This window comes from Hemiscyllium ocellatum, chromosome 38, assembly GCF_020745735.1.
Source record: "Hemiscyllium ocellatum isolate sHemOce1 chromosome 38, sHemOce1.pat.X.cur, whole genome shotgun sequence".
Taxonomy (NCBI): Eukaryota; Metazoa; Chordata; class Chondrichthyes; order Orectolobiformes; family Hemiscylliidae; genus Hemiscyllium; species Hemiscyllium ocellatum.
The window spans coordinates 12,524,231-12,548,563 of record NC_083438.1 but is presented as its reverse complement, the minus strand read 5'-3'; the positions used below and the strand labels follow the sequence as shown (position 1 = coordinate 12,548,563).

General features: G+C 46.7%; 1 protein-coding gene across 1 annotated transcript in view; it reads right to left on the bottom strand.

Moving 5' to 3' along the window:
* The window catches only part of LOC132833892 (deleted in malignant brain tumors 1 protein-like), a 91,560-nt gene that overhangs the window by 18,384 nt on the left and 48,843 nt on the right, over positions 1 to 24,333 (bottom strand). The window contains 8 exon segments of the mRNA XM_060852552.1: positions 2,104 to 2,454; positions 3,249 to 3,518; positions 6,274 to 6,558; positions 8,456 to 8,770; positions 14,399 to 14,707; positions 15,504 to 15,773; positions 17,214 to 17,498; positions 19,249 to 19,563. Of these exon segments, the coding sequence (XP_060708535.1) occupies positions 2,104 to 2,454; positions 3,249 to 3,518; positions 6,274 to 6,558; positions 8,456 to 8,770; positions 14,399 to 14,707; positions 15,504 to 15,773; positions 17,214 to 17,498; positions 19,249 to 19,563 (2,400 nt within the window).

The window sequence follows — 24,333 nt, the reverse complement described above, 5'->3', positions numbered from 1 at the left end:
CTGCCTCTGCTATGAGTCCCGAGATTGGTGATCCCATGGGTGTTCCGTTGATTTGTTCGTATATCTGATTGTTGAATGTAAAGTGTGTGGTGAGGCACAGGTCTAGTAGTTTAAGTATGCCGTCCTTGTTGATAGGTTCGGCCTCCTGTGTTCTGTTATGCATGTCCAGTAGGTTGGCTATTGTTTCTCTGGCTAGGGTTTTGTCTTTCGAAGTGAACAGTGCCGTCACGTCGAATGATACCATGGTTTCTTCTTTGTCTATGTGTGTATTCCTGATGATGTCCAAGAATTCCTGTGTTGATTGTATGGAGTGTTTGGATCCGCTGACTAGGTGTTTCAGTTTTTGTTGTAGTTCTTTGGCCAGTTTGTATGCTGGTGTCCCTGGTAATGATACTATGGGTCTGAATGGGATGTCTGGTTTGTGTACTTTGGGTAGTCCGTAGAATCTGGGGGTGTTGTTGCTTTCAGGTTTCATTCTTTGCTGCAGCAACAACAGGTTCCTGGTTCCAAGAACATGAATTTGACTGGGAAAACACTACCATCATAGGACAAGCCAGACAGAGAACAGCCAGGGAATTCCTAGAGGCTGGCATTCATCCACAAACTCCATTAACAGACACATGGACCTGGACCCCATATACAAACCACTACAGCTGAAACTGACACCCGGAAGCGGCAAGAACATCCATCAACAGACACATCGACCTGGACCCCACATACAAACTACTACAGCTGAAACTGACACCCGGAAGCGGCAAGAACAAACCACTAAAAAAAAACGGAAGAAACATCCAAGCAGCGCTTCACAGGAGGCTCCAATAGCACTGATGATGTTCCCTAGCCAGGGAACGAAACGTTTGTAGCAAAAACTTCTAGCTCGGCGAACAGAACCACGGACACCCGAGCTACAAATCTTCAACCAGACTTTAGCTAGAACACCCTGCACACCATGTGACTTCACTTTCTCCATGAGTCTACCATGGGAAACCTTGTCAAATGCCTTACTAAAATCCATGTATTTAACATCAACAACCCTTCCACCATCAATCAACTTGGTCACTCCCGTGAAGAACTCTTAAGTTGGTAAGGCATGGTCTCCCCCGTACAATACCATGTTGCCTATCAAGGATAAGCCCATTCTTTTCTAAATATAAATAGACCCCATCCCTCAGTACCCTCTCCAGCAACTTTCCCACCACCGACATCAGGCTCACTGGTCTGCAGTTACCCAGAATATCCCTCCTGCATACTTCTTGTACAGGGGGACAACATGAGCAACCCTCCAGTCCTCAGCACCTCACCTGCAGTTAAAGCTGTCAGGGCACAAGCTATTTCCACTCTTGCCTCCGTCAGCAACCTGGGATAGATCCTGTCTGATCCTGGGTATTTGACCACCTTAATAACCTCTAGCCTACCCAACATATCTTCACTAATTATGTCGACGCGATTCACACTCATCAAACCTCTGACGTTAATCTCAATATTCATCATGTTCCTCTCCTCAGTGAACACTGTTGCAAAGTGATCATTCAGAATCTCACCCATTCTCTCAGGTTCGGCACACAGCCTTCCTTCATTATCCTTTAGTGGACCAATCCTTTCTCTAGTTACCTTAGATCAATCCTTTATCTACTTAACTGGAACAATCTGCACCATCACTAACCTACAATCCTACATTGTGGTTCCACTTTAATGTTCTCAGTTTCCAGGTAACTGAAACCACACACCCAACAAGTTCATTCAAAACCTGACCAACAGGCCGTGTTTTACAATTCACTAGGACTCCCCTTCCAGTATGTTCCAGGTGGAGCATGTTTTTTGGGAACAGTTGCCCCTTCCCCAGTAGCTCTGCAAATATCCCATGGGATTCAACACGATTCTCACGGTCACCACACATTGAGTCACCCAGTTATCTCTTTCATCTTGTTGTCCCTGTGACAATTACCTCATGGCGGATTAAGGTTTTACATTTTCCTTTCTTGCTTTTCAATTTAGCCAGAAGCTGTTCATAAACTTGATGCAAAACCAATTGGATTGCATCTTTCAAAGCTTTTTGCCCTCTTCCCTGTAAATGCCAAACCAATACAGGAACCTGAGTTGTACAGAAGATGTCCATTCAGTTATACAGCTGGGTCTTACCTGGGTAACAGATTACACCTGCATCCTCACCATGACCACAGTTGTGGGTTCCCCAACCGGGGAAGGAGCAAGACCGGAGATGGGACTCCGTCCCCTCGCAGGAAACGTCATCCATCCAAATATTGCCGCTACCTTGTCCAAACCGAGCACTACCGTGCACCGACAGGGCGGGTCCACATTGCAGCTCCTTGCAAAGAACAGTGCCATCTGCCAAATCCCAGCCATCATCACAAACCGTGCCCCAACTTCCATCGTACAACACCTCCACAGTTCCAGAGCACGGATCGTTCGAATTGACCAATCTCACACCCGAACCTGAGAGAACAGAGTGGACCCGTTACTTCACTTGAGAACGGTGATATCCAAATCATATAACTTTGATCGGCCATCGTTGTTCATTTACTTTCCTGACACCAATACACACATGTTTTATGTAGATTTATAAGTGTCTGCAAAACTTGAGAGCGATACAGGAAGTGACAGACTGACTGAGAGATCACTCGTAAAAGCTCTTCCCTCATTGGTTTGTACTCTCTCTCTGTCTCTGTGTCTCCCTCTCTCTGTGCATCTCTCATTTATGGAGGTTTACAAGGTTCTGCATTGCTTTTGGAGAGAGACAGAGACAGGGAGAGAGAGAGAGACAGACAGAAAGAGAGACAGAAACACAGAAATACATCAGACACACAGACAGACAGACAGAGGACCGGTGGTGGATGAACCAGCTGCTCACCGGGCCCCATTCAAAGTTTGAGAAGGCTGCATTCTCACTTTGCTCACTGCCTGTGCAGGAAGCAAACCCACGTACGGGGTGCCCCTGTGCCCCGGAGACCAGCTGTCCAGCCAAATTTGTTACTCCATCTCAGTCAAGAAGTGAACTTCAAGACTTTGCCAGCTGGTGTTGTAGACATGTGGGCAGGGTCACTCAGGGAGCATGGAGCAGGAAAGGCAAATCGAACGTGACTGTTTACCTTATAAATGCCCTCTTTCACAGGAAGCCGACCCTAATGTTGGAATTACATTGTAAATATCTACCTTGCAGATTTCGTCATGCTCTGGGACACGGTTTCCGAATATTCACGTCTTACCGAGCCAGCGGAAGCCTTACTCACGTGCGACAGTTACAGGGCGACTTTGAAACGATGGTATCCAACGACCTGAAACCTGGGTTGTGTAGGAACATGTGTAGTGGCCCTGGCTGCTGGCAGTGATGTTCGGAATGGTGTAGGTGAAGGATTGCTGGCTGATGGTGCTGTTGATGATGGGAACCGTGTCCTTTAGCAACAGAAAGCGGCCTGAAGGGACACCGTCTGGAACTGTGCAGCTGATGTTGACTGATCCGCCGTCAGCTCTCACGGAGATGCTCGGCTCGGTTGCAGGATCTGACGAATAAAACGTATCGGCCATTCAGCCCTTCAGGTTTACTTCGCTGTAATCTCTAAAACATCCATCCCACTCATATTTTGGCCTCGCACGCTTTCTGACAGAGAATTAGATTACTTCCAGTGTGGAAACGGGCCCTTCGGCCCAACAAGCCCACACCGACCCTCCAAACAGCAACCCACCCAGACCCATTCCTCTCCACGTAACACTACGTGCAATTTAGCCTGGCCAATTCACCTAACCTGCACAACTTTAGACTGTGGGAGGAAACCAGAGCGGCCGGAGAAAACCAACGCCGACACAGGGAGAATGTGCAAACTCGGGCACAGTGGTTAGCACTGCTGTCTCACAGCGCCTGAGACCCGGGTTCAATTCCCGACTCAGGCGACTGACTGTGTGGAGTTTGCACGTTCTCCCCGTGTCTGCGTGGGTTTCCTCCGGGTGCTCCGGTTTCCTCCCACAGTCCAAAGATGTGCGGGTCAGGTGAATTGGCCATGCTAAATGGCCCGTAGTGTTAGGTAAGAGGTAAATGTAGGGGTATGTATGTAGTGTGCACTGCAGGGCAAGAGTTATAGCTGGGGGCAGGGAAATTATGATGCGGTGAGGCATGACTTAGGACGCGTGGATTGGAAAAATAGGCTTCAAGGGAAGAACACAAATGATATGTGAAGATTGTTCAAGGAACAGCTATTGGGTGTCCTTGATAAGTATGTACCAGTCAGGCAGGGAGTAAAGGGTCTTGTGAGGGAGCCGTGGTTTAATAAGGAATTGGAATCCCTTGTGAAAGGGAAGAGGGTGGCCTATGTAAAGATGAGGCGTGAAGGTTCAGTTGGGGCGATTGAGAGTTATAAGGTAGCCAGGAAGGATCTAAAGAGAGAGCTAAGAGCAGCGAGAAGGGGACATGAAAAGTCCTTAGTTGGTAGGATTAAGGAAAACCCAAAGGCTTTCTATAGGTATGTCAGGAATAAAAGGATGACTAGGGTAGGTATCGGTCCAGTCAAGGATAGTAGTGGGAAGTTGTGCGTGGAGGCGGAGGAGATTGGAGAGACACTAAATCAATACTTTTCATCAGTATTCACTCAGGAACAGGACACTGTTGCTGATGTGAATATTGAGTCACAAGTGATTAGAATGAATGGCCTTGAGATATGTCGGGAAGAGGTCTGGGGAATACTGGAAAGGATGAAAATAGATAAGTCACCTGGGCCTGATGGCATTTATCCTAGGATCCTCTGGGAAGCGAGGGAGGAGATAGCGGAGCCATTGGCCTTGATTTTTATGTCGTCATTGTCTACGGGAATAGTGCCAGAAGACTGGAGCATAGCGAATGTGGTCTCCTTGTTCAAGAAGGGGAGTAGGGATAGCCCGAGTAACTATAGGCCAGTGAGTCTCACTTCTGTTGTGGGCAAAGTCTTAGAGAGAATTGTAAGGGATAGGATTTATGAACATCTGGATAGGAATAATGTGATCAAGGATAGCCAGCATGGTTTTGTGAAGGGCAGGTCGTGCCTCACAAACCTTATTGAGTTCTTTGAGAAGGTGACCAAGGAGGTGGACGAGGGTAAAGCAGTAGATGTGGTGTATATGGATTTTAGCAAGGCGTTCGATAAGGTACCCCATGGTAGGCTAATGCAAAAACTACGGAGGTATGGCACTGAGGGTGCATTAGAGGTTTGGATTAGGAATTTGCTGGCTGGGAGGAGACAGAGGGTAGTAGTTGATGGTAAAGGTTCATCTTGGAGTGCAGTTACTAGCGGTGTTCCACAGGGATCTGTTTTGGGACCATTGCCGTTTGTCATTTTTATAAATGACCTAGAGGAGGGGCTTGGAAGCTGGGTGAGCAAGATTGCGGATGACACAAAAGTCGGTGGAGTTGTGGACAGCGAAGAAGGATGTGGCAGGTTTCAGCGGGATATAGATAAGTTGCAGAGCTGGGCAGAAAGGTGGCAAATGGAGTTCAATGTAGCTAAGTGTGAAGTCATTCACTTTGGTAGGAGTAACAAGAAGATGGATTACTGGGCTAATGGTAGGCTACTTGCTAGTGTGGATGAGCAGAGGGATCTTGGTGTCCATGTACACAGATCTCTGAAAGTTGCCACCCAGATAAATAGTGCTGTGAAGAAGGCATATGGTGTACTGGGCTTTATTGGGAGAGAAATTGAGTTCCGGAGTCCTGAGGTCATGTTGCAGTTGTATAAGACTCTGGTGCGGCCTCATCTGGAGTATTGTGTGCAGTTTTGGTCACCATACTATAGGAAGGACGTGGAGGCATTGGAACGAGTGCAGAAGAGGTTTACCAGGATGTTGCCTGGTATGGTAGGAAGATCGTATGAGGAAAGGCTGAGGCACTTGGGGCTGTTCTCATTGGAGAAAAGAAGGTTTAGCGGAGATTTGATAGAAGTGTACAAGATGATTAGGGATTTAGATAGGGTTGACAGTGAGAACCTTTTTCTGCTAATGGAGTCAGCTGTTACTAGGGGACACAGCTTTAAATTAAGGGGTGGTAGGTATAGGACAGATGTTAGGGGCAGGTTCTTTACTCAGCGAGTCGTGAGTTCATGGAATGCCCTGCCAGTAACAGTGGTGGACTCTCCCTCTTTATGGTCATTTAAGCGGGCATTGGATAAGCATATGGAGGTTATTGGGCTAGTATAGGTTAGGTAGGCTTTGGTCGGTGCAACATCGAGGGCCGAAGGGCCTATACTGCGCTGTATTTTTCTATGTTTTATGTTCTATGTTCTAAGACACACTCACTTGTAACAACAATATCAACAGGTTGACTCAGAGAGCTCGGTGACCATTGCTCTGCCACCTCAGTCCGATAGGAACATTGGTAGCTCCCTTGGTCGCTGGTGGTGACGTTTTCAATGACGTATGTGAGGGCTCCTTGTCCAATGCTGAGAGAATTCGAGTCCTTCAGCAACTCCAGATGTCCAGTCAAGTTGCTGTGTGGAACTGTGCAGTTAACAGTGAGTGAATCTCCAGCCACGTAGAGTGCCAGTGAAGGGCTGACAGAGATTGTCGGCTCCATTGAAGGATCTAAAAAGAGGAAAATCGGTAAAGGAGATTTCAGAAATCTGCAATTGTATTCTGTCTGATTAATGTGTGGGGTATTCTCGTTATTGCCACTATAAAGGGTAGAGTCTCAATTATGTGATTGGAGAGCCGTTTACCATTCTGTTTAATGTTACTGGATTTGAAAAGGACTGAAACATGAGGAATGGAGAACGATAGAAATCTGCAATTGTATTCTGTCCGATTAATGTGTGGGATGTTCCCGTTATTGACAACTAAATTAGATCACAGTCACGACAGTGTGGAAACAGGCCCTTCGGCCCAACAAGTCCACAGTGCCCCACTGAAGAGCCACCCAAACAGACCCATTTACCCCTGACTCATGCACCTAACACTACGGGCAATTTAGCATGACCAATTCACACGACCTGAATATCTTTGGACTCTGCCCGGAAACCGGAACACCCGGAGGAAACTCACGCAGACACGGAGAGAATGTGCAAACTCCACACAGACAGGTGCCCGAAGCGGGAATTGAACTTGGGATCCTGGCACCATAACGCAGCAGTGCTAACCACTGAGCCACCGTGCCTCCCCAAACAGTCTGCCGCCCCGACTATAAATCATATACTTGGAGACCTGTTTGCTATTCTGTTAAATGTCACTGTATTTCCTATCTCCTGAAACATGAGGAATGTTGAATGAAAGAAAATGGGAGCCAAACTAGGCCTTTTGGCATTTTGAGAGTGCTCCACCATTCATAATAATCACAGCTGGTCGGTTAGCTCAACAGCTTTGTTTGTCTGAGATTTTATTCCCTTGCTGTTTCTTTCGCTCCAAACACATTGACGATAAACAATCCCAGATGAAATAGCGTCCAAAACTGTCGCCCGTTCATCTCTGATTAATGGTCCTACCCCACCACCGTATCCCTCACTGATCTCTCCTTATCTTTCTGTCTCTCTCTTTTTCTCTCACCCTCCCTCTCGCTGTCTCTCTCTCTCTCTATCCCACTTTCTCCCGCCCCGAATTCCCAAATATCCATGAATCGTAAAAATTCTTTTCTGATCTCCGTTAAGCATGTTTCCTGTGGTATCCGATTCATGACCTTAGATTAGAATTCCTGATGAAGGGCTTATGCTCGAAACGTCGAATTCTCTATTCCTGAGATGCTGCCTGGCCTGCTGTGCTTTGACCAGCAACACATTTGCAGCTGTGATCTCCAGCATCTGCAGACCTCATTTTTTACTCTTAGATTTGCACTGTCGGTTTGTCCACTTCCTTCAAAATGGGTCAAGCATAAAGACAGCGCTAAATGGAGTTAAACCCTTTACATCTGATGACATCATATTTACTCACACTTTTTTGCTTCGTCACTACAATATGACGCTCACCCGTAGTGTTCCTTCCTTGTATTAACTGGAACAATCTGCACCATCACTAACCTACAATCCTAAGTTCTGCTTCAGGTTTAATCTACTAATGTTCCAGGCAAATGAAACCATACACCCAACATGTTCATTCAAAACCTGACCCACAGGCTGTGTTTTACAATTCACTAGGACTCCCCTTCCAGGATGTTCCAGGTGGAACACGTTCTTTGGGAACAGCTGCCCCTTCCCCAGTAGCTCTGCAAATATCCCATGGGATTCAACACAATTCTCACGGTCAGCACACATTGTGTCACCCAGTTATCTCTTTCATCTTGTTGTCCCTGTGACAATTAGCTCATGGCGGATTAAGGTTTTACATTTTCCTTTCTTGCTTTTCAATGTAGCCAGAAGCTGGTCATAAACTTAATGCAAAACCAATTGGATTGCATCTTTCAAAGCTTTTTGCCCACTTCCCTGTAAATGCCAAACCAACACAGGAACCTGAGTTGTACAGAAGATGTCCATTCAGTTATAGAGCTGGGTCTTACCTGGGTAACAGATCACACCTGCATCCTCACCATGACCACAGTTGTGGGTTCCCCAACCGGGGAAGGAGCAAGACCGGAGATGGGACTCTGTCCCCTCGCAGGAAACGTCATCCATCCAAATCTTGCCGCTACCTGTTCCAAACCGAGCACTACCGTGCACCGACAGGGCGGGTCCACATTGCAGCTCCTTGCAAAGAACAGTGCCATCTGCCAAATCCCAGCCATCATCACAAACCGTGCCCCAACTTCCATCGTACAACACCTCCACAGTTCCAGAGCACGGATCGTTCGAATTGACCAATCTCACACCCGAACCTGAGAGAACAGAGTGGACCCGTTACTTCAGAGGACAACGACGTAATCCGAATCATTCTACATTTAATTTGCCATCGTTGTTCATTTCCGTTCCTGGCACCAATACACACATGTTTTATGTAGATTTATGAAGGTCTGCAAATCTCTCAGAGAGCGAGACAAAAAGTGACAGACAGACAGAAAGATGACTGGTTGCAGCTCCTCACTCACTGGTTTCTACCTCTTTATCTTTCTTTCTCTCTCTCTCTCACTCTCTCTACCTATCTCTCTCCCTGCATCTGTTGCTTTTATATAGATAAACAAGGCTCAGCACGGCTATTGCAGAGAGAGTAAGAGACATCAGACAGACGGCCAGGCAGACAGATAACCGGTGGTGGATTAACCGTATGCTCACCGGGCCGCATTCGAAGCTTGAAACGGCTGGATTCTCACTTTGACCTCAGCCTGTGCAGGAAGTAAACCCACGCACTGGGTGCGGCTGTGCATCGCAGACCTGCTGTCACACCAACCTTGCTAACCCAACCCAGTCAAGAGGTGAACATCGAGACTTTGCCAGCTGGTGTTGTGGCCATGAGGACAGAGTCATTCAGATAGCACGGAGCAGGAATGTTACTTATAAATGCCCTCTTTCACAGGAAGCCGACCCTAATGCTGGAATTACATTGTAAATATCTACCTTGCAGAATTAGTCATGCTCTGGGACACGGTTTCCGAATATTCACGGCTTACCGAGCCAGCGGAAGCCTTACTCACGTGCGACAGTTACAGGGCGACTTTGAAACGATGGTATCCAACGACCTGAAACCTGGGTTGTGTAGGAACATGTGTAGTGGCCCTGGCTGCTGGCAGTGATGTTCGGAATGGTGTAGGTGAAGGATTGCTGGCTGATGGTGCTGTTGATGATGGGAACCGTGTCCTTTAGCAACAGAAAGCGGCCTGAAGGGACACCGTCTGGAACTGTGCAGCTGATGTTGACTGATCCGCCGTCAGCTCTCACGGAGATGCTCGGCTCGGTTGCAGGATCTGACGAATAAAACAAATCATCTCACTAAAATATCCAACACTGGAGCAGGTGTAGGCCATTCGGCCCGTCAAGTTGACCTCACCCATTCAATAATATCGTTCCTTATTATTCAACTCCCTGCTCCCGTGCTTTCTCGCTGTAATCTGTAAAACATCTATCCGACTCGAACTGGAATAGCATGGGATATTTGGACCTCGCCCGCTTCCTGAAGCAGAGAATCCCACAGGCTCCCCACTCTCTGAGTGAAGACATTACTCCTTTTCTCAATCCCACTCTGTCCTCTTGAGACTGTGAATCTGGACTCTGCCCGTGATTTGGAACATCTTTCCTGTGTTCATCTTTGTCTAGTTCTTTGAGAATTTTTTTTTAATCTTTCTATGAGATCCCTCACCATTCTTCCAAACACCAGTGACCATACTCCTAACCAATCCAGACTCCCTTCATACGTCAGCCCTGCCATCCCAGAAAACAGTCTGGGAAAGCTTTGTTGAACTATCTCTGGAACCAGAACATCCTCCTGCCCATAAGGAGACCCAAGGTGCACGCACAAATATCCAGCTGTGCTATCAAGGTATCCCATCCTGGGACTGAACCCTCTTCCTATGAAGGACAAGATTCCATTTGCTTTCTTCATTCCCTGCTACACCGGCCACAATTACTGTTCGTGACTGATGTACAGAAACACTCAGGTTCATTCCTGCTTTCCCCATCTGACACCGTTTGGATCCTAATCCACCTCCCTGCCACTTTGCACCGCATTGGATACCCTCTCGCTGATCCACATTAATCTGCATCTGCTGGACATTGCCACTCGCTCCGCGTGTCCAAATCCCGCTGACTGTATCAGTGTGATGGCACATTGCTGTCATGAGACGACATGACCCAACCATAAGGTGTATCTCCTGGAGCAAATTTCAGAGATCTTTTCATAAGACTGGACAGGGTAACTCCCGGAACGGTATTCCGGATGGAGGGGGCAGTCCAGAACAAAGTGGTCACCGTTTCATAAACATGGAAACTGCAGAGCAAAGGAAGTACATGTTGCATTTTCTGAACAATGTGAGCTTAAATAAAACACGGCTGAAAATGAATTTTGTCTGAGCGTGGAGGTTCTGCCAACAGAAAATATCATCAATACACATTGGAACCATTCAGGAATTGTTTAATTTGACAAAACAGACACAAGTGGAAAGGTGTGGTGCTGGAAAGGAACAGCTGGTCACGCAGAATCCTGGAGCAGGAAAGTCGATGTTTCGAGCAAAAGCCCATCATCAGCATCTTCATTCCTGATGAAGGCCTCATGCTCAAACCATCGACTCTGGGGCTCCTCAGATGCTGCCTGACCCGCTGTGCTTTTCCAACATCACACCATTCGACTCTGATCGCTAGCAGCTGCAGATTAGTCGTCACTTTGTCCATAACTGACACAATATACACTCACTTGTAACAACAATATCAACAGGTTGACTCAGAGAGCTGGGTGACCATTGCTCTGCCACCTCAGTCTGATACGAACATTGGTAGCTCCCTTGGTCGCTGGTGGTGACGTTTTCAATGACGTATGTGAGGGCTCTTTGTCCAAAGCTGAGAGAATTCGAGTCCTTCAGCAACTCCAGATGTCCAGTCAAGTTGCTGTGTGGAACTGTGCAGTTAATAGTGAGTGAATCTCCAGCCACGTAGAGTGCCAGTGAAGGGCTGGCAGAGATTGTCGCCTCCGTCAAACGATCTAAAAAGAGGAAAATCGGCAAAGCAGATTTCAGAAATCTGTAATTGTATTCTGTCTGATTAATGTGTGGGGTATTCTCGTTATTGCCAACTATAAAGGTTAGAGTGTCAATCATGTGATTCTGTTTCATGTTAATGTACTGAAGCATTAGGAATATAAAGTGATAGAAACGAGGAGCAGGAGATGGCGATTCGGCATTTTGAGAATGCTCCAACATTCAAAATGATCACAGCTGATCTTTTAGCTCAACATCTTTGTTCGTATGTGTCTTTATCCCCTTGCAGTGTCTTTAGCTCCACATTGACGCAATATCATCCAGACGAAATAGCGTCCAAAACTGTCCCCATTTCATCTCTGATTCAGGGTACTGTCCCACCAACTTTCCCCTCACTAGTCTCTCTCTCTCTCACACACACACGCGCAGTCTCTCTCTCTCTCTCGCTTTATCTCTCTCTCTGAATTCTCAAATATCTCTGAATTCAGCATGTTTCCTGCCCGTCAACGATATCTGATTCATTACCTTAGATTTGCACTGTCGATTTGGCCATCTTATTCCAAATGGGTAAGCATAAAGACAATGTATACTATACTTAAACCCTTTATGTCTGATCTGTTATCATATTTCCTCATACATTGTTTCTTCCTCAGTACTATGTGACACTCACACGGAGTATCCGTTCCTTGCATTAACAAAGAACAAAGAAAATTTACAGCAATGGAACAGGCCCTTCCAAGCCTGAGCAGATACAAATCTACTGTCTAAACCTGTCTGTCAATTCCGAAGCATTTGTATCCCTCTTCTCCCCACCAACTCATGCATCTGTCCAGACGCATCTGAAGTGAATCTACCGAACCTGCTGGCAATGCATTCCAGACACCCACCAGCCTCTGTGTGAAGTACTCGTCACGTGTATCCCCCACAAACTTTCCACCTCTCACCTTAAAAGGGAGACCTCTCGTTATTGAATCCTTCACCCTGGGAAAAAGCTTGTCTCTATCCACCCTGTCTATATCCTTCATGATTTTGTAAACCTCAATCAGGTCCCCCCTCTATCTCGTTTTTTCTAGTGAACATTAGCCTAACCTACTCAACCTTACTTCATAGCAAGCACCTTCCATACCAGGCAACACCCTCACAAACCTTCTCTGCACCCTCTCCAAAGCATCCACATCTCTTTGGTAATGTTGGGACCAGAACTGAACACAGTATTGTACGTGCGGCTGAACCAATGTCATGGATAATGTTGACATGACTTGCCAGCTCTTTTCCTCAATACCCCATCCACTGAAGGCAAGCATCCCATATGCCTTCTTGACCACTCTATCCACCTGTGCAGCAACCTTCAGATACAATGGACCTGCAATCCCAGATCTCTATGCCCATCAACTTTTCCCACGGGTCTTTCATTCATTGCATCATTCGCCCCAGAATCAGTATTGCCTAAATGCGTCACCGCACATTTGTCTGGATGGATAACCATCTGCCACTTTTCTGCCCAACTCTCCAGTCTATCCATATCCTCCGGTATTCTCTGACAGTCTCTTATGCTTTCTGCTCCTCCACCAATCTTGGAGTCATCTGCAAACTTGCTGATTATACCAACAGTGTGCCAACTCCCAGATCATTAATGTCTATTACAAACAACAGTGGCTCAACACTGACCCCTGAGGAACACCATTGGTAACCTTTCTCCAGTTTGAGAAACTCCCTTCAACTACTCCTGTCTGCCTCCTGTTGTGCAACCAGTTCTTTATCCACCGAGCTATGACAACAACAGCCTTCATTGGCTTCATTAATCAATTTGATCACTTCCTCGGAGAAGCTGAAAATGTGTTGCTGGAAAAGCGCAGCAGGTCAGGCAGCATCCAAAGAGCAGGAGAATCGACATTCCGGGCATGAGCCCTTCTTCAGGAATGGTTCCCACTACCGACATCAGGCTCACTGGTATGTAGTTGCCCAGAATATCCCTACTAAACATCTTGTACAGGGGGACAATATGAGCAACCGTCCAGTCCTCGGCACCTCACCTGTATTTAAGGACGCCACAAAGATATCTGTCAGGGCTTCAGCTATTTCCTCTCTTGCCTCCCTCAGCAACTTGGGATAGATCACATCCCGTCCTGGTGATTTGACCACCTTAACAACCTCTAGCCTACCCAATATATATTCCCTACTTAGGTCAATGTGATCCAGACTAATCAAACTTCTGTCAGTAACCTCAACATTCACCATGTTCCTCTTCTCAGTGAACACTGATGCAAAGAAATCATTCAGAATCTCACCCATTCTCTCAGGTTCGGTACACAGACTTCCTTTGTTATCCTTTACTGAACCAATCCTTTCTCTAGTTACCTTAGAACAATCCTTTATCTACTTAACTGGAACAATCTGCACCATCACTAACCTACAATCCTACATTGTGGTTCCACTTTAATGTTCTCAGTTTCCAGGCAAATGAAACCATACACCCAACATGTTCATTCAAAACCTGACCCACAGGCCGTGTTTTACAATTCACTAGGACTCCCCTTCCAGAATGTTCCAGGTGGAGCACGTTCTTTGGGAACAGCTGCCCCTTCCCCAGTCGCTCTCCAAATATCCCATGGGATTCAACACGATTCTCACGGTCACCACACATTGTGTCACCCAGTTATCTCTTTCATCTTGTTGTCCCTGTGACAATTACCTCATGGCGGATTAAGGTTTTCCGTTTTCGTTTCTTGCTTTTGAACTTAAGCCAGAAACTGTTCATGTTCTTTGCCGTCGCCAATTGGATTGTAGCTTTCAACATTTTTCCCTCTCTTCCCTGTTATTGTTAATCGTATGTGAGAGCCTCAGTTTCACAGAAGATATCCACTGGTCTCTTACCTGGGTAACAGGTTACACCTGCATCCTCACCATGACCACAGTTGTGGGTTCCCCAACCGGGGAAGGAGCAAGACCGGAGATGGGACTCCGTCCCCTCGCAGGAAACGTCATCCATCCAAATATTTCCAGTACCTCCTCCAAACCGAGCGCTACCGTGCACCGACAGGACGGGTCCACATTGCAGCTCCTTGCAAAGAACAGTGCCATCTGCCAAATCCCAGCCATCATCACAAACCGTGCCCCAACTTCCATCGTACAACACCTCCACAGTTCCAGAGCACGGATCGTTCGAATTGACCAATCTCACACCCGATCCTGAGAGAACAGAGTGGATCCATTACTTCACTTGAGAACGGTGATATCCGAATCATTCTAACTTTGATCGGCCATCGTTGTTCATTTACTTTCCTGACACCAATACACACATGTTTTATGTAGATTTATAAGGGTCTGCAAAACTCGAGAGCGATACAGGAAGTGACAGACTGACTGAGTGATCACTCGTAACAGCTCTTCCCTCATTGGTTTGTACTCTCTCTCTCTGTCTCTGTCTCTCCCTCTCTCTGTGCATCTCTCATTTATGGAGGTTTACAAGGTTCTGCATTGCTTTTGGAGAGAGAGAGACAGACAGACAGAGAGAGAGAGAGAGACAGAAAGAGAGACAGAAACACAGAAATACATCAGACACACAGACAGACAGACAGATGACCGGTGGTGGATTAACCAGATGCTCACCGGGCCCCATTCAAAGTTTGAGAAGGCTGCATTCTCACTTTGCTCACTGCCTGTGCAGGAAGCAAACCCACGCACGGGGTGCCCCTGTGCCCCGGAGACCAGCTGTCCAGCCAACTTTGTCACTCCATCTCAGTCAAGAAGTGAACATCAAGACTTTGCCAGCTGGTGTTGTAGACATGTGGGCAGGGTCACTCAGGGAGCATGGAGCAGGAAAGGCAAATCGAACGTGACTGTTTACCTTATAAATGCCCTCTTTCACAGGAAGCCGACCCTAATGTTGGAATTACATTGTAAATATCTACCTTGCAGATTTAGTCATGCTCTGGGACACGGTTTCCGAATATTCACGTCTTACCGAGCCAGCGGAAGCCTTACTCACGTGCGACAGTTACAGGGCGACTTTGAAACGATGGTATCCAACGACCTGAAACCTGGGTTGTGTAGGAACATGTGTAGTGGCCCTGGCTGCTGGCAGTGATGTTCGGAATGGTGTAGGTGAAGGATTGCTGGCTGATGGTGCTGTTGATGATGGGAACCGTGTCCTTTAGCAACAGAAAGCGGCCTGAAGGGACACCGTCTGGAACTGTGCAGCTGATGTTGACTGATCCGCCGTCAGCTCTCACGGAGATGCTCGGCTCGGTTGCAGGATCTGACGAATAAAACAAATCATCTCACTAAAATATCCAACACTGGATCAGGAGTAGGCCATTCGGCCCGTCAAGTTGACCTCACCCATTCAATAATATCGTTCCTTATTATTCAACTCCCTGCTCCCGTGCTTTCTCGCTGTAATCTGTAAAACATCTATCCGACTCCAACTGGAATAGCATGGGATATTTGGACCTCGCCCGCTTCCTGAAGCAGAGAATCCCACAGGCTCCCCACTCTCTGAGTGAAGACATTACTCCTTTTCTCAATCCCACTCTGTCCTCTTGAGACTGTGAATCTGGACTCTGCCCGTGATTTGGAACATCTTTCCTGTGTTCATCTTTGTCTAGTTCTTTGAGAATTTTTTAAATCTTTCTATGAGATCCCTCACCATTCTTCCAAACACCAGTGACCATACTCCTAACCAATCCAGACTCTCTTCATACGTCAGCCCTGCCATCCCAGAAAACAGTCTGGGAAAGCTTTGTTGAACTATCTCTGGAACCAGAACATCCTCCTGCCCATAAGGAGACCCAAGGTGCACGCACAAATATCCAGCTGTGCTATCAAGGTATCCCATCCTGGGACTGAACCCTCTTCCTATGAAGGACAAGATTCCATTTGCTTTCTTCATTCCCTGCTACACCGGCCACAATTACTGTTCGTGACTGATGTACAGAAACACTCAGGTTCATTCCTGCTTTCCCCATCTGACACCGTTTGGATCCTAATCCACCTCCCTGCCACTTTGCACTGCATTGGATACCCTCTCGCTGATCCACATTAATCTGCATCTGCTGGACATTGCCACTCGCTCCGCGTGTCCAAATTCCGCTGACTGTATCAGTGTGATGGCACATTGCTGTCATGAGACGACATGACCCAACCATAAGGTGTATCTCCTGGAGCAAATTTCAGAGATCTTTTCATAAGACTGGACAGGGTAACTCCCGGAACGGTATTCCGGATGGAGGGGGCAGTCCAGAACAAAGTGGTCACCGTTTCATAAACATGGAAACTGCAGAGCAAAGGAAGTACATGTTGCATTTTCTGAACAATGTGTGCTTAAATAAAACACGGCTGAAAATGAATTATGTCTGAGCGTGGAGGTTCTGCCACCAGAAAATATCATCAACACACATTGGAACAATTCAGGAATTGTTTAATTTGACAAAACAGACACAAGTGGAAAGGTGTGGTGCTGGAAAGGAACAGCTGGTCACGCAGAATCCTGGAGCAGGAAAGTCGATGTTTCGAGCAAAAGCCCATCATCAGCATCTTCATTCCTGATGAAGGCCTCATGCTCAAACCGTCGACTCTGGGGCTCCTCAGATGCTGCCTGACCCGCTGTGCTTTTCCAACATCACACCATTCGACTCTGATCGCTAGCATCTGCAGATCAGTCATCACTTTGTCCATAACTGACACAATATACACTCACTTGTAACAACAATATCAACAGGTTGACTCAGAGAGCTGGGTGACCATTGCTCTGCCACCTCAGTCCGATATGAACATTGGTAGCTCCCTTGGTCGCTGGTGGTGACGTTTTCAATGACGTATGTGAGGGCTCCTTGTCCAAAGCTGAGAGAATTCGAGTCCTTCAGCAACTCCAGATGTCCAGTCAAGTTGCTGTGTGGAACTGTGCAGTTAATAGTGAGTGAATCTCCAGCCACATAGAGTGCCAGTGAAGGGCTGACAGAGATTGTCGGCTCCTTTGAAGGATCTAAAAAGAGGAAAATTGGTAAAGGAGATTTCAGAAATTTGCAATTTTATTCTGTCTGATTAATGTGTGGGGTATTCTCGTTATTGCCAACTATAAAGGGTAGAGTCTCAATTATGTGATTGGAGAGCCGTTTACCATTCTGTTTAATGTTACTGGATTTGAAATGGACTGAAACATGAGGAATGGAGAACGATAGAAATCTGCAATTGTATTCTGTCCGATTAATGTGTGGGATGTTCCCGTTATTGACAACTAAATTAGATCACAGTCACGACAGTGTGGAAACAGGCCCTTCGGCCCAACAAGTCCACAGTGCCCCACTGAAGAGCCACCCAAACAGACCCATTTACCCCTGACTAATGCACCTAACACTACGGGCAATTTAGCATGGCCAATTCACACGACCTGAATATCTTTGGACTCTGCCCGGAAACCGGAACACCCGGAGGAAACTCACGCAGTCACGGAGAGAATGTGCAAACTCCACACAGACAGGTGCCCGAAGCGGGAATTGAACTTGGGATCCTGGCACCATGACGCAGCAGTGCTAACCACTGAGCCACCGTGCCTCCCCAGTCTGCCGCCCCAACTATAAAGCATGTACTTGGAGACCCGTTTGCTATTCTGTTAAATGTCACTGTATTTCCTATCTCCTGAAACATGAGGAATGTTGAATGAAAGAAATTGGGAGCCAAACTAGGCCTTTTGGCATTTTGAGAGTGCTCCACCATTCATAATAATCACAGCTGGTCGGTTAGCTCAACAGCTTTGTTTGTCTGAGATTTTATTCCTTTGCTGTTTCTTTCGCTCCAAACACATTGACGATAAACAATCCCAGATGAAATAGCGTCCAAAACTGTCGCCCGTTCGTCTCTGATTAATGGTCCTACCCCATCACCGTATCCCTCACTGATCTCTCCTTATCTTTCTGTCTCTCTCTTTTTCTCTCACCCACCCTCTCGCTGTCTCTCTCTCTCTATCCCACTTTCTCCCGCCCCGAATTCCCAAATATCTCTGAATAGTAAAAATCCTTTTCTGATCTCCGTTAAGCATGTTTCCTGTGGTATCCGATTCTTGACCTTAGATTTGCACTGTCAGTTTGTCCACTTCCTTCAAAATGGGTCAAGCATAAAGACAGCGCTAAATGGAGTTAAACCCTTTACATCTGATGACATCACATTTCCTCACACTTTTTTGCTTCGTCACTACAATATGACGCTCACCCGTAGTGTTCCTTCCTTGTATTAACTGGAACAATCTGCACCGTCACTAACCTACAATCCTAAATTCTGCTTCAGGTTTAATCTACTAATGTTCCAGGCAAATGAAACCATACACCCAACATGTTCATTCAAAACCTGACCCACAGGCCGTGTTTTACAATTCACTAGGACTCCCCTTCCAGGATGTTCCAGGTGGAACACGTTCTTTGGGAACAGCTGCCCCTTCCCCAGTAGCTCTCCAAATATCCCATGGTTTTCAACACAATTCTCACGGTCACCACACATTGTGTCACCCAGTTATCTCTTTCATCTTGTTGTCCCTGTGACAATTAGCTCATGGCGGATACAGATTTTACATTTTCCTTTCTTACTTTTCAATGTAGCCAGAAGCTGTTCATAAACTTGATGTAAAACCAATTGGATTGCATCTTTCAAAGCTTTTTGCCCACTTCCCTGTAAATGCCAAACCAACACAGGAACCTGAGTTGTACAGAAGATGTCCATTCAGTTATACAGCTGGGTCTTACCTGGGTAACAGATTACACCTGCATCCTCACCATGACCACAGTTGTGGGTTCCCCAACCGGGGAAGGAGCAAGACCGGAGATGGGACTCTGTCCCCTCGCAGGAAACATCATCCATCCAAATCTTGCCGCTACCTGTTCCAAACCGAGCACTACCGTGCACCGACAGGGCGGGTCCACATTGCAGCTCCTTGCAAAGAACAGTGCCATCTGCCAAATCCCAGCCATCATCACAAACCGTGCCCCAACTTCCATCGTACAACACCTCCACAGTTCCAGAGCACGGATCGTTCGAATTGACCAATCTCACACCCGAACCTGAGAGAACAGAGTGGACCCGTTACTTCAGAGGACAACGACGATATCCGAATCATTCTACATTTAATTTGCCATCGTTGTTCATTTACTTTCCTGGCACCAATACACACATGTTTTATGTAGATTTATGAAGGTCTGCAAATCTCTTAGAGAGCGAGACAAAAAGTGACAGACAGACAGAAAGATGACTGGTGGCAGCTCCTCACTCACTGGTTTCTACCTCTCTCTATCTCTCTTTCTCTCTCTCTCTCACTCTCTCTACCTATCTCTCTCCCTGCATCTGTTGCTTTTATATAGATATACAAGGCTCAGCACGGCTATTGCAGAGAGAGTAAGAGACATCAGACAGACGGCCAGGCAGACAGATAACCGGTGGTGGATTAACCAGATGCTCACCGGGCCGCATTCGAAGCTTGAAACGGCTGGATTCTCACTTTGACCTCAGCCTGTGCAGGAAGTAAACCCACGCACTGGGTGCGGCTGTGCATCGCAGACCTGCTGTCACACCAACCTTGCTAACCCAACCCAGTCAAGAGGTGAACATCGAGACTTTGCCAGCTGGTGTTGTGGCCATGAGGACAGAGTCATTCAGATAGCACGGAGCAGGAATGTTACTTATAAATGCCCTCTTTCACAGGAAGCCGACCCTAATGTTGGAATTACATTGTAAATATCTACCTTGCAGAATTAGTCATGCTCTGGGACACGGTTTCCGAATATTCACGTCTTACCGAGCCAGCGGAAGCCTTACTCACGTGCGACAGTTACAGGGCGACTTTGAAACGATGGTATCCAACGACCTGAAACCTGGGTTGTGTAGGAACATGTGTAGTGGCCCTGGCTGCTGGCAGTGATGTTCGGAATGGTGTAGGTGAAGGATTGCTGGCTGATGGTGCTGTTGATGATGGGAACCGTGTCCTTTAGCAACAGAAAGCGGCCTGAAGGGACACCGTCTGGAACTGTGCAGCTGATGTTGACTGATCCGCCGTCAGCTCTCACGGAGATGCTCGGCTCGGTTGCAGGATCTGACGAATAAAACAAATCATCTCACTAAAATATCCAACACTGGAGCAGGAGTAGGCCATTCGGCCCTTCAGGTTTCCTTCGCTCATTCAATACAATCGTCCCTCATCATTCAACTCAGTCCCCTGCTCCCGTGCTTTCTCGCTGTAATCTCTCAAACATCTCTCCAACTCGTACTCCAACACCATTCAGTATTTTGGCCTCGCCCAGTTTCTGCTCGAGAATCCCACAGGCTCCCCACTCTCTGAGTGAAGACATGACTCCTTTTCTCAATCCCACCCTGTCTCCTTTAGACTGTGATTCTGGACTCTACTGGTAATCGGGAACATCATTCCTGTGTTTATCCTTGTCATGTTTGTTTAGAATTTTGTAGCTTTCTGTGAGATCCCTCACCATTCTTCCAAACACCAGTGACCGTCGTCCTAACCAACCCAGCCTCTCTTCATACGTCAGCCCTGCCATCCCAGAAAACCGTCTGGGAAACCTGTGTTGAACTATCTCTGTACATCCTCCTGCAGATAAGGAGATCCAAAGTGAACGCACAAAAGTCCAGGTGTGCTATCAAGGTATCCCATCCTGGGACTGAACCCTCATGTATGAAGGATAACATCCCATTTGCCTTCTGCATTACCTGCTACACCGGCCACAATTACTGTTCATGACTGGTGTCGAGGAACACCCAGGTGCATTAGTACCTCCCTGCTTTCCCCATCTAACATCATTTGGATCATATCCCAACTTCCTGACACTTTGCACCGCACTGGATAACCTCTCGCTTATTCGCATCAAACTGCATCGGCCCTACATCTGCCAGTCACTCCGCCTGCCCAAATCCCGCTGACTGTATCAGTGTGAAGGCACATTTTTGTCATGTGACTACATGACCCAATGGTAAGGTGCATCTGTTTGAGCAAAAACTAGTAGATCTTTTCACAGGACATGACAGGTCAACATTCGGAACGGTGTTCCGGGTGGAGGGGGGACTCCAGAACAAGGAGTCACCCTCCCAGAATACATGGAAACTGCAGAGTAAAATAATCAAATGTTTCATTTTTGGAACAATGTGTGATTAAATAAAATACAGCTGAAAATGAATACCAGTCCTAGCTTGGAGATTCTGCCTCAAGGAAAGGTCTGCAAAACACATTGGAATAATATCGTAGTTGGTTACTTTGACAAAACAGACACAAGTGGAAAGGTGTGGTGCTGGAAAGGCGCAGCTGGTCTCGCAGTATCCAGGAGCAGGAAAGTCGATGTTTTGAGGAGAAGCTCTTCATCAGCATCTTCAGTCCTCTCGACAAGCCTGCTCTTCAGATGCTGCCTGACCGGCTTTACTTTTCCAACATCACACCATTACACTCTAATTTCCAGCAACTGCTGTCCTCAGTTTCTACAAAATTGACACAAGACACACTCACTTGTAACAACAATATCAACAGTTTGCTCTGCCACCTCAGTCCGATAGGAACATTGGTAGCTCCCTTGGTCGCTGGTGGTGACGTTTTCAATGACGTATGTGAGGGCTCCTTGTCCAATGATGAGAGAATTCGAGTCCTTCAGCAACTCCAGATGTCCAGTCAAGTTGATGTGTGGAACTGTGCAGTTAATAGTGAGTGAATCTCCAGCCACGTACAGTGCCAGTGAAGGGCTGACAGAGATTGTCGGCTCCATTGAAGGATCTAAAAAGAGGAAAATCTGTAAAGGAGATTTCAGAAATCTGCAATTGTATTCTGTCTGATTAATGTGTGGGGTATTCTCGTTATTGCCAACTATAAAGGTTAGAGTCTCAATTATGTGATTCTGTTTCATGTTAATGTACTGAAACATTAGGAATATAAAGTGATAGAAACGAGGAGCAGGAGATGGCGATTCGGCATTTTGAGTGTGCTTCAAAATTCAAAATGATCACAGCTGATCGGTTAGCTTAACATCTTTGTTCGTATGTGTCTTTAGCTCCACATTGACGCAATATCATCCAGATGAAATAGCGCCCAAAACTGTCCCCATTTCATTTCTGATTCAGGGTACTGTCCCACCAATTTTTCCCTCACTAGTCTCTCTCTCTCACACACACACACACACACGCGCACTCTCTCTCTCTCGCTTTATATCTCTCTCTCTGAATTCTCAAATATCTCTGAATTCAGCATGTTTCCTGCCCGTCAACGATATCTGATTCATTACCTTAGATTTGCACTGTCGATTTGGCCATCTTATTCCAAATGGGTAAGCATAAAGACAATGTATACTATACTTAAACCCTTTATGTCTGATCTGTTATCATATTTCCTCATACATTGTTTCTTCCTCAGTACTATGTGACACTCACACGGAGTATCCGTTCTTTGCATTAACAAAGAACAAAGAAAATTTACAGCAATGGAACAGCCCTTCCAAGCCTGAGCAGATACAAATCTACTGTCTAAACCTGTCTGTCAATTCCGAAGCATTTGTATCCCTCTTCTCCCCACCAACTCATGCATCTGTCCAGACGCATCTGAAGTGAATCTACCGAACCTGCTGGCAATGCATTCCAGACACCCACCAGCCTCTGTGTGAAGTACTCGTCACGTGTATCCCCCACAAACTTTCCACCTCTCACCTTAAAAGGGAGACCTCTCGTTATTGAATCCTTCACCTTGGGAAAAAGCTTGTCTCTATCCACCCTGTCTATATCCTTCATGATTTTGTAAACCTCAATCAGGTCCCCCCTCTATCTCGTTTTTTCTAGTGAACATTAGCCTAACCTACTCAACCTTACTTCATAGCAAGCACCTTCCATACCAGGCAACACCCTCACAAACCTTCTCTGCACCCTCTCCAAAGCATCCACATCTCTTTGGTAATGTTGGGACCAGAACTGAACACAGTATTGTAAGCGCGGCTGAACCAATGTCGTGTATAATGTTGACATGACTTGCCAGCTCTTTTCCTCAATACCCCATCCACAGAAGGCAAGCATCCCATATGCCTTCTTGACCACTCTATCCACCTGTGCAGCAACCTTCAGATACAATGGACCTGCAATCCCAGATCTCTATGCCCATCAACTTTTCCCACGGGTCTTTCATTCATTGCATCATTCGCTCCAGAATCAGTATTGCCTAAATGCGTCACCGCACATTTGTCTGGATGGATAACCATCTGCCACTTTTCCGCCCAACTCTCCAGTCTATCCATATCCTCCGGTATTCTCTGACAGTCTCTTATGCTTTCTGCTCCTCCACCAATCTTGGAGTCATCTGCAAACTTGCTGATTATACCAACAGTGTGCCAACTCCCAGATCATTAATGTCTATTACAAACAACAGTGGCTCAACACTGACCCCTGAGGAACACCATTGGTAACCTTTCTCCAGTTTGAGAAACTCCCTTCAACTACTCCTGTCTGCCTCCTGTTGTGCAACCAGTTCTTTATCCACCGAGCTATGACAACAACAGCCTTCATTGGCTTCATTAATCAATTTGATCACTTCTTCGAAGAAGCTGAAAATGTGTTGCTGGAAAAGCGCAGCAGGTCAGGCAGCATCCAAAGAGCAGGAGAACGAAATTCCGGGCATGAGCCCTTCTTCAGGAATGGTTCCCACTACCGACATCAGGCTCACTGGTATGTAGTTGCCCAGAATATCCCTACTAAACATCTTGTACAGGGGGACAATATGAGCAACCGTCCAGTCCTCGGCACCTCACCTGTATTGAAGGACGCCACAAAGATATCTGTCAGGGCTTCAGCTATTTCCTCTCTTG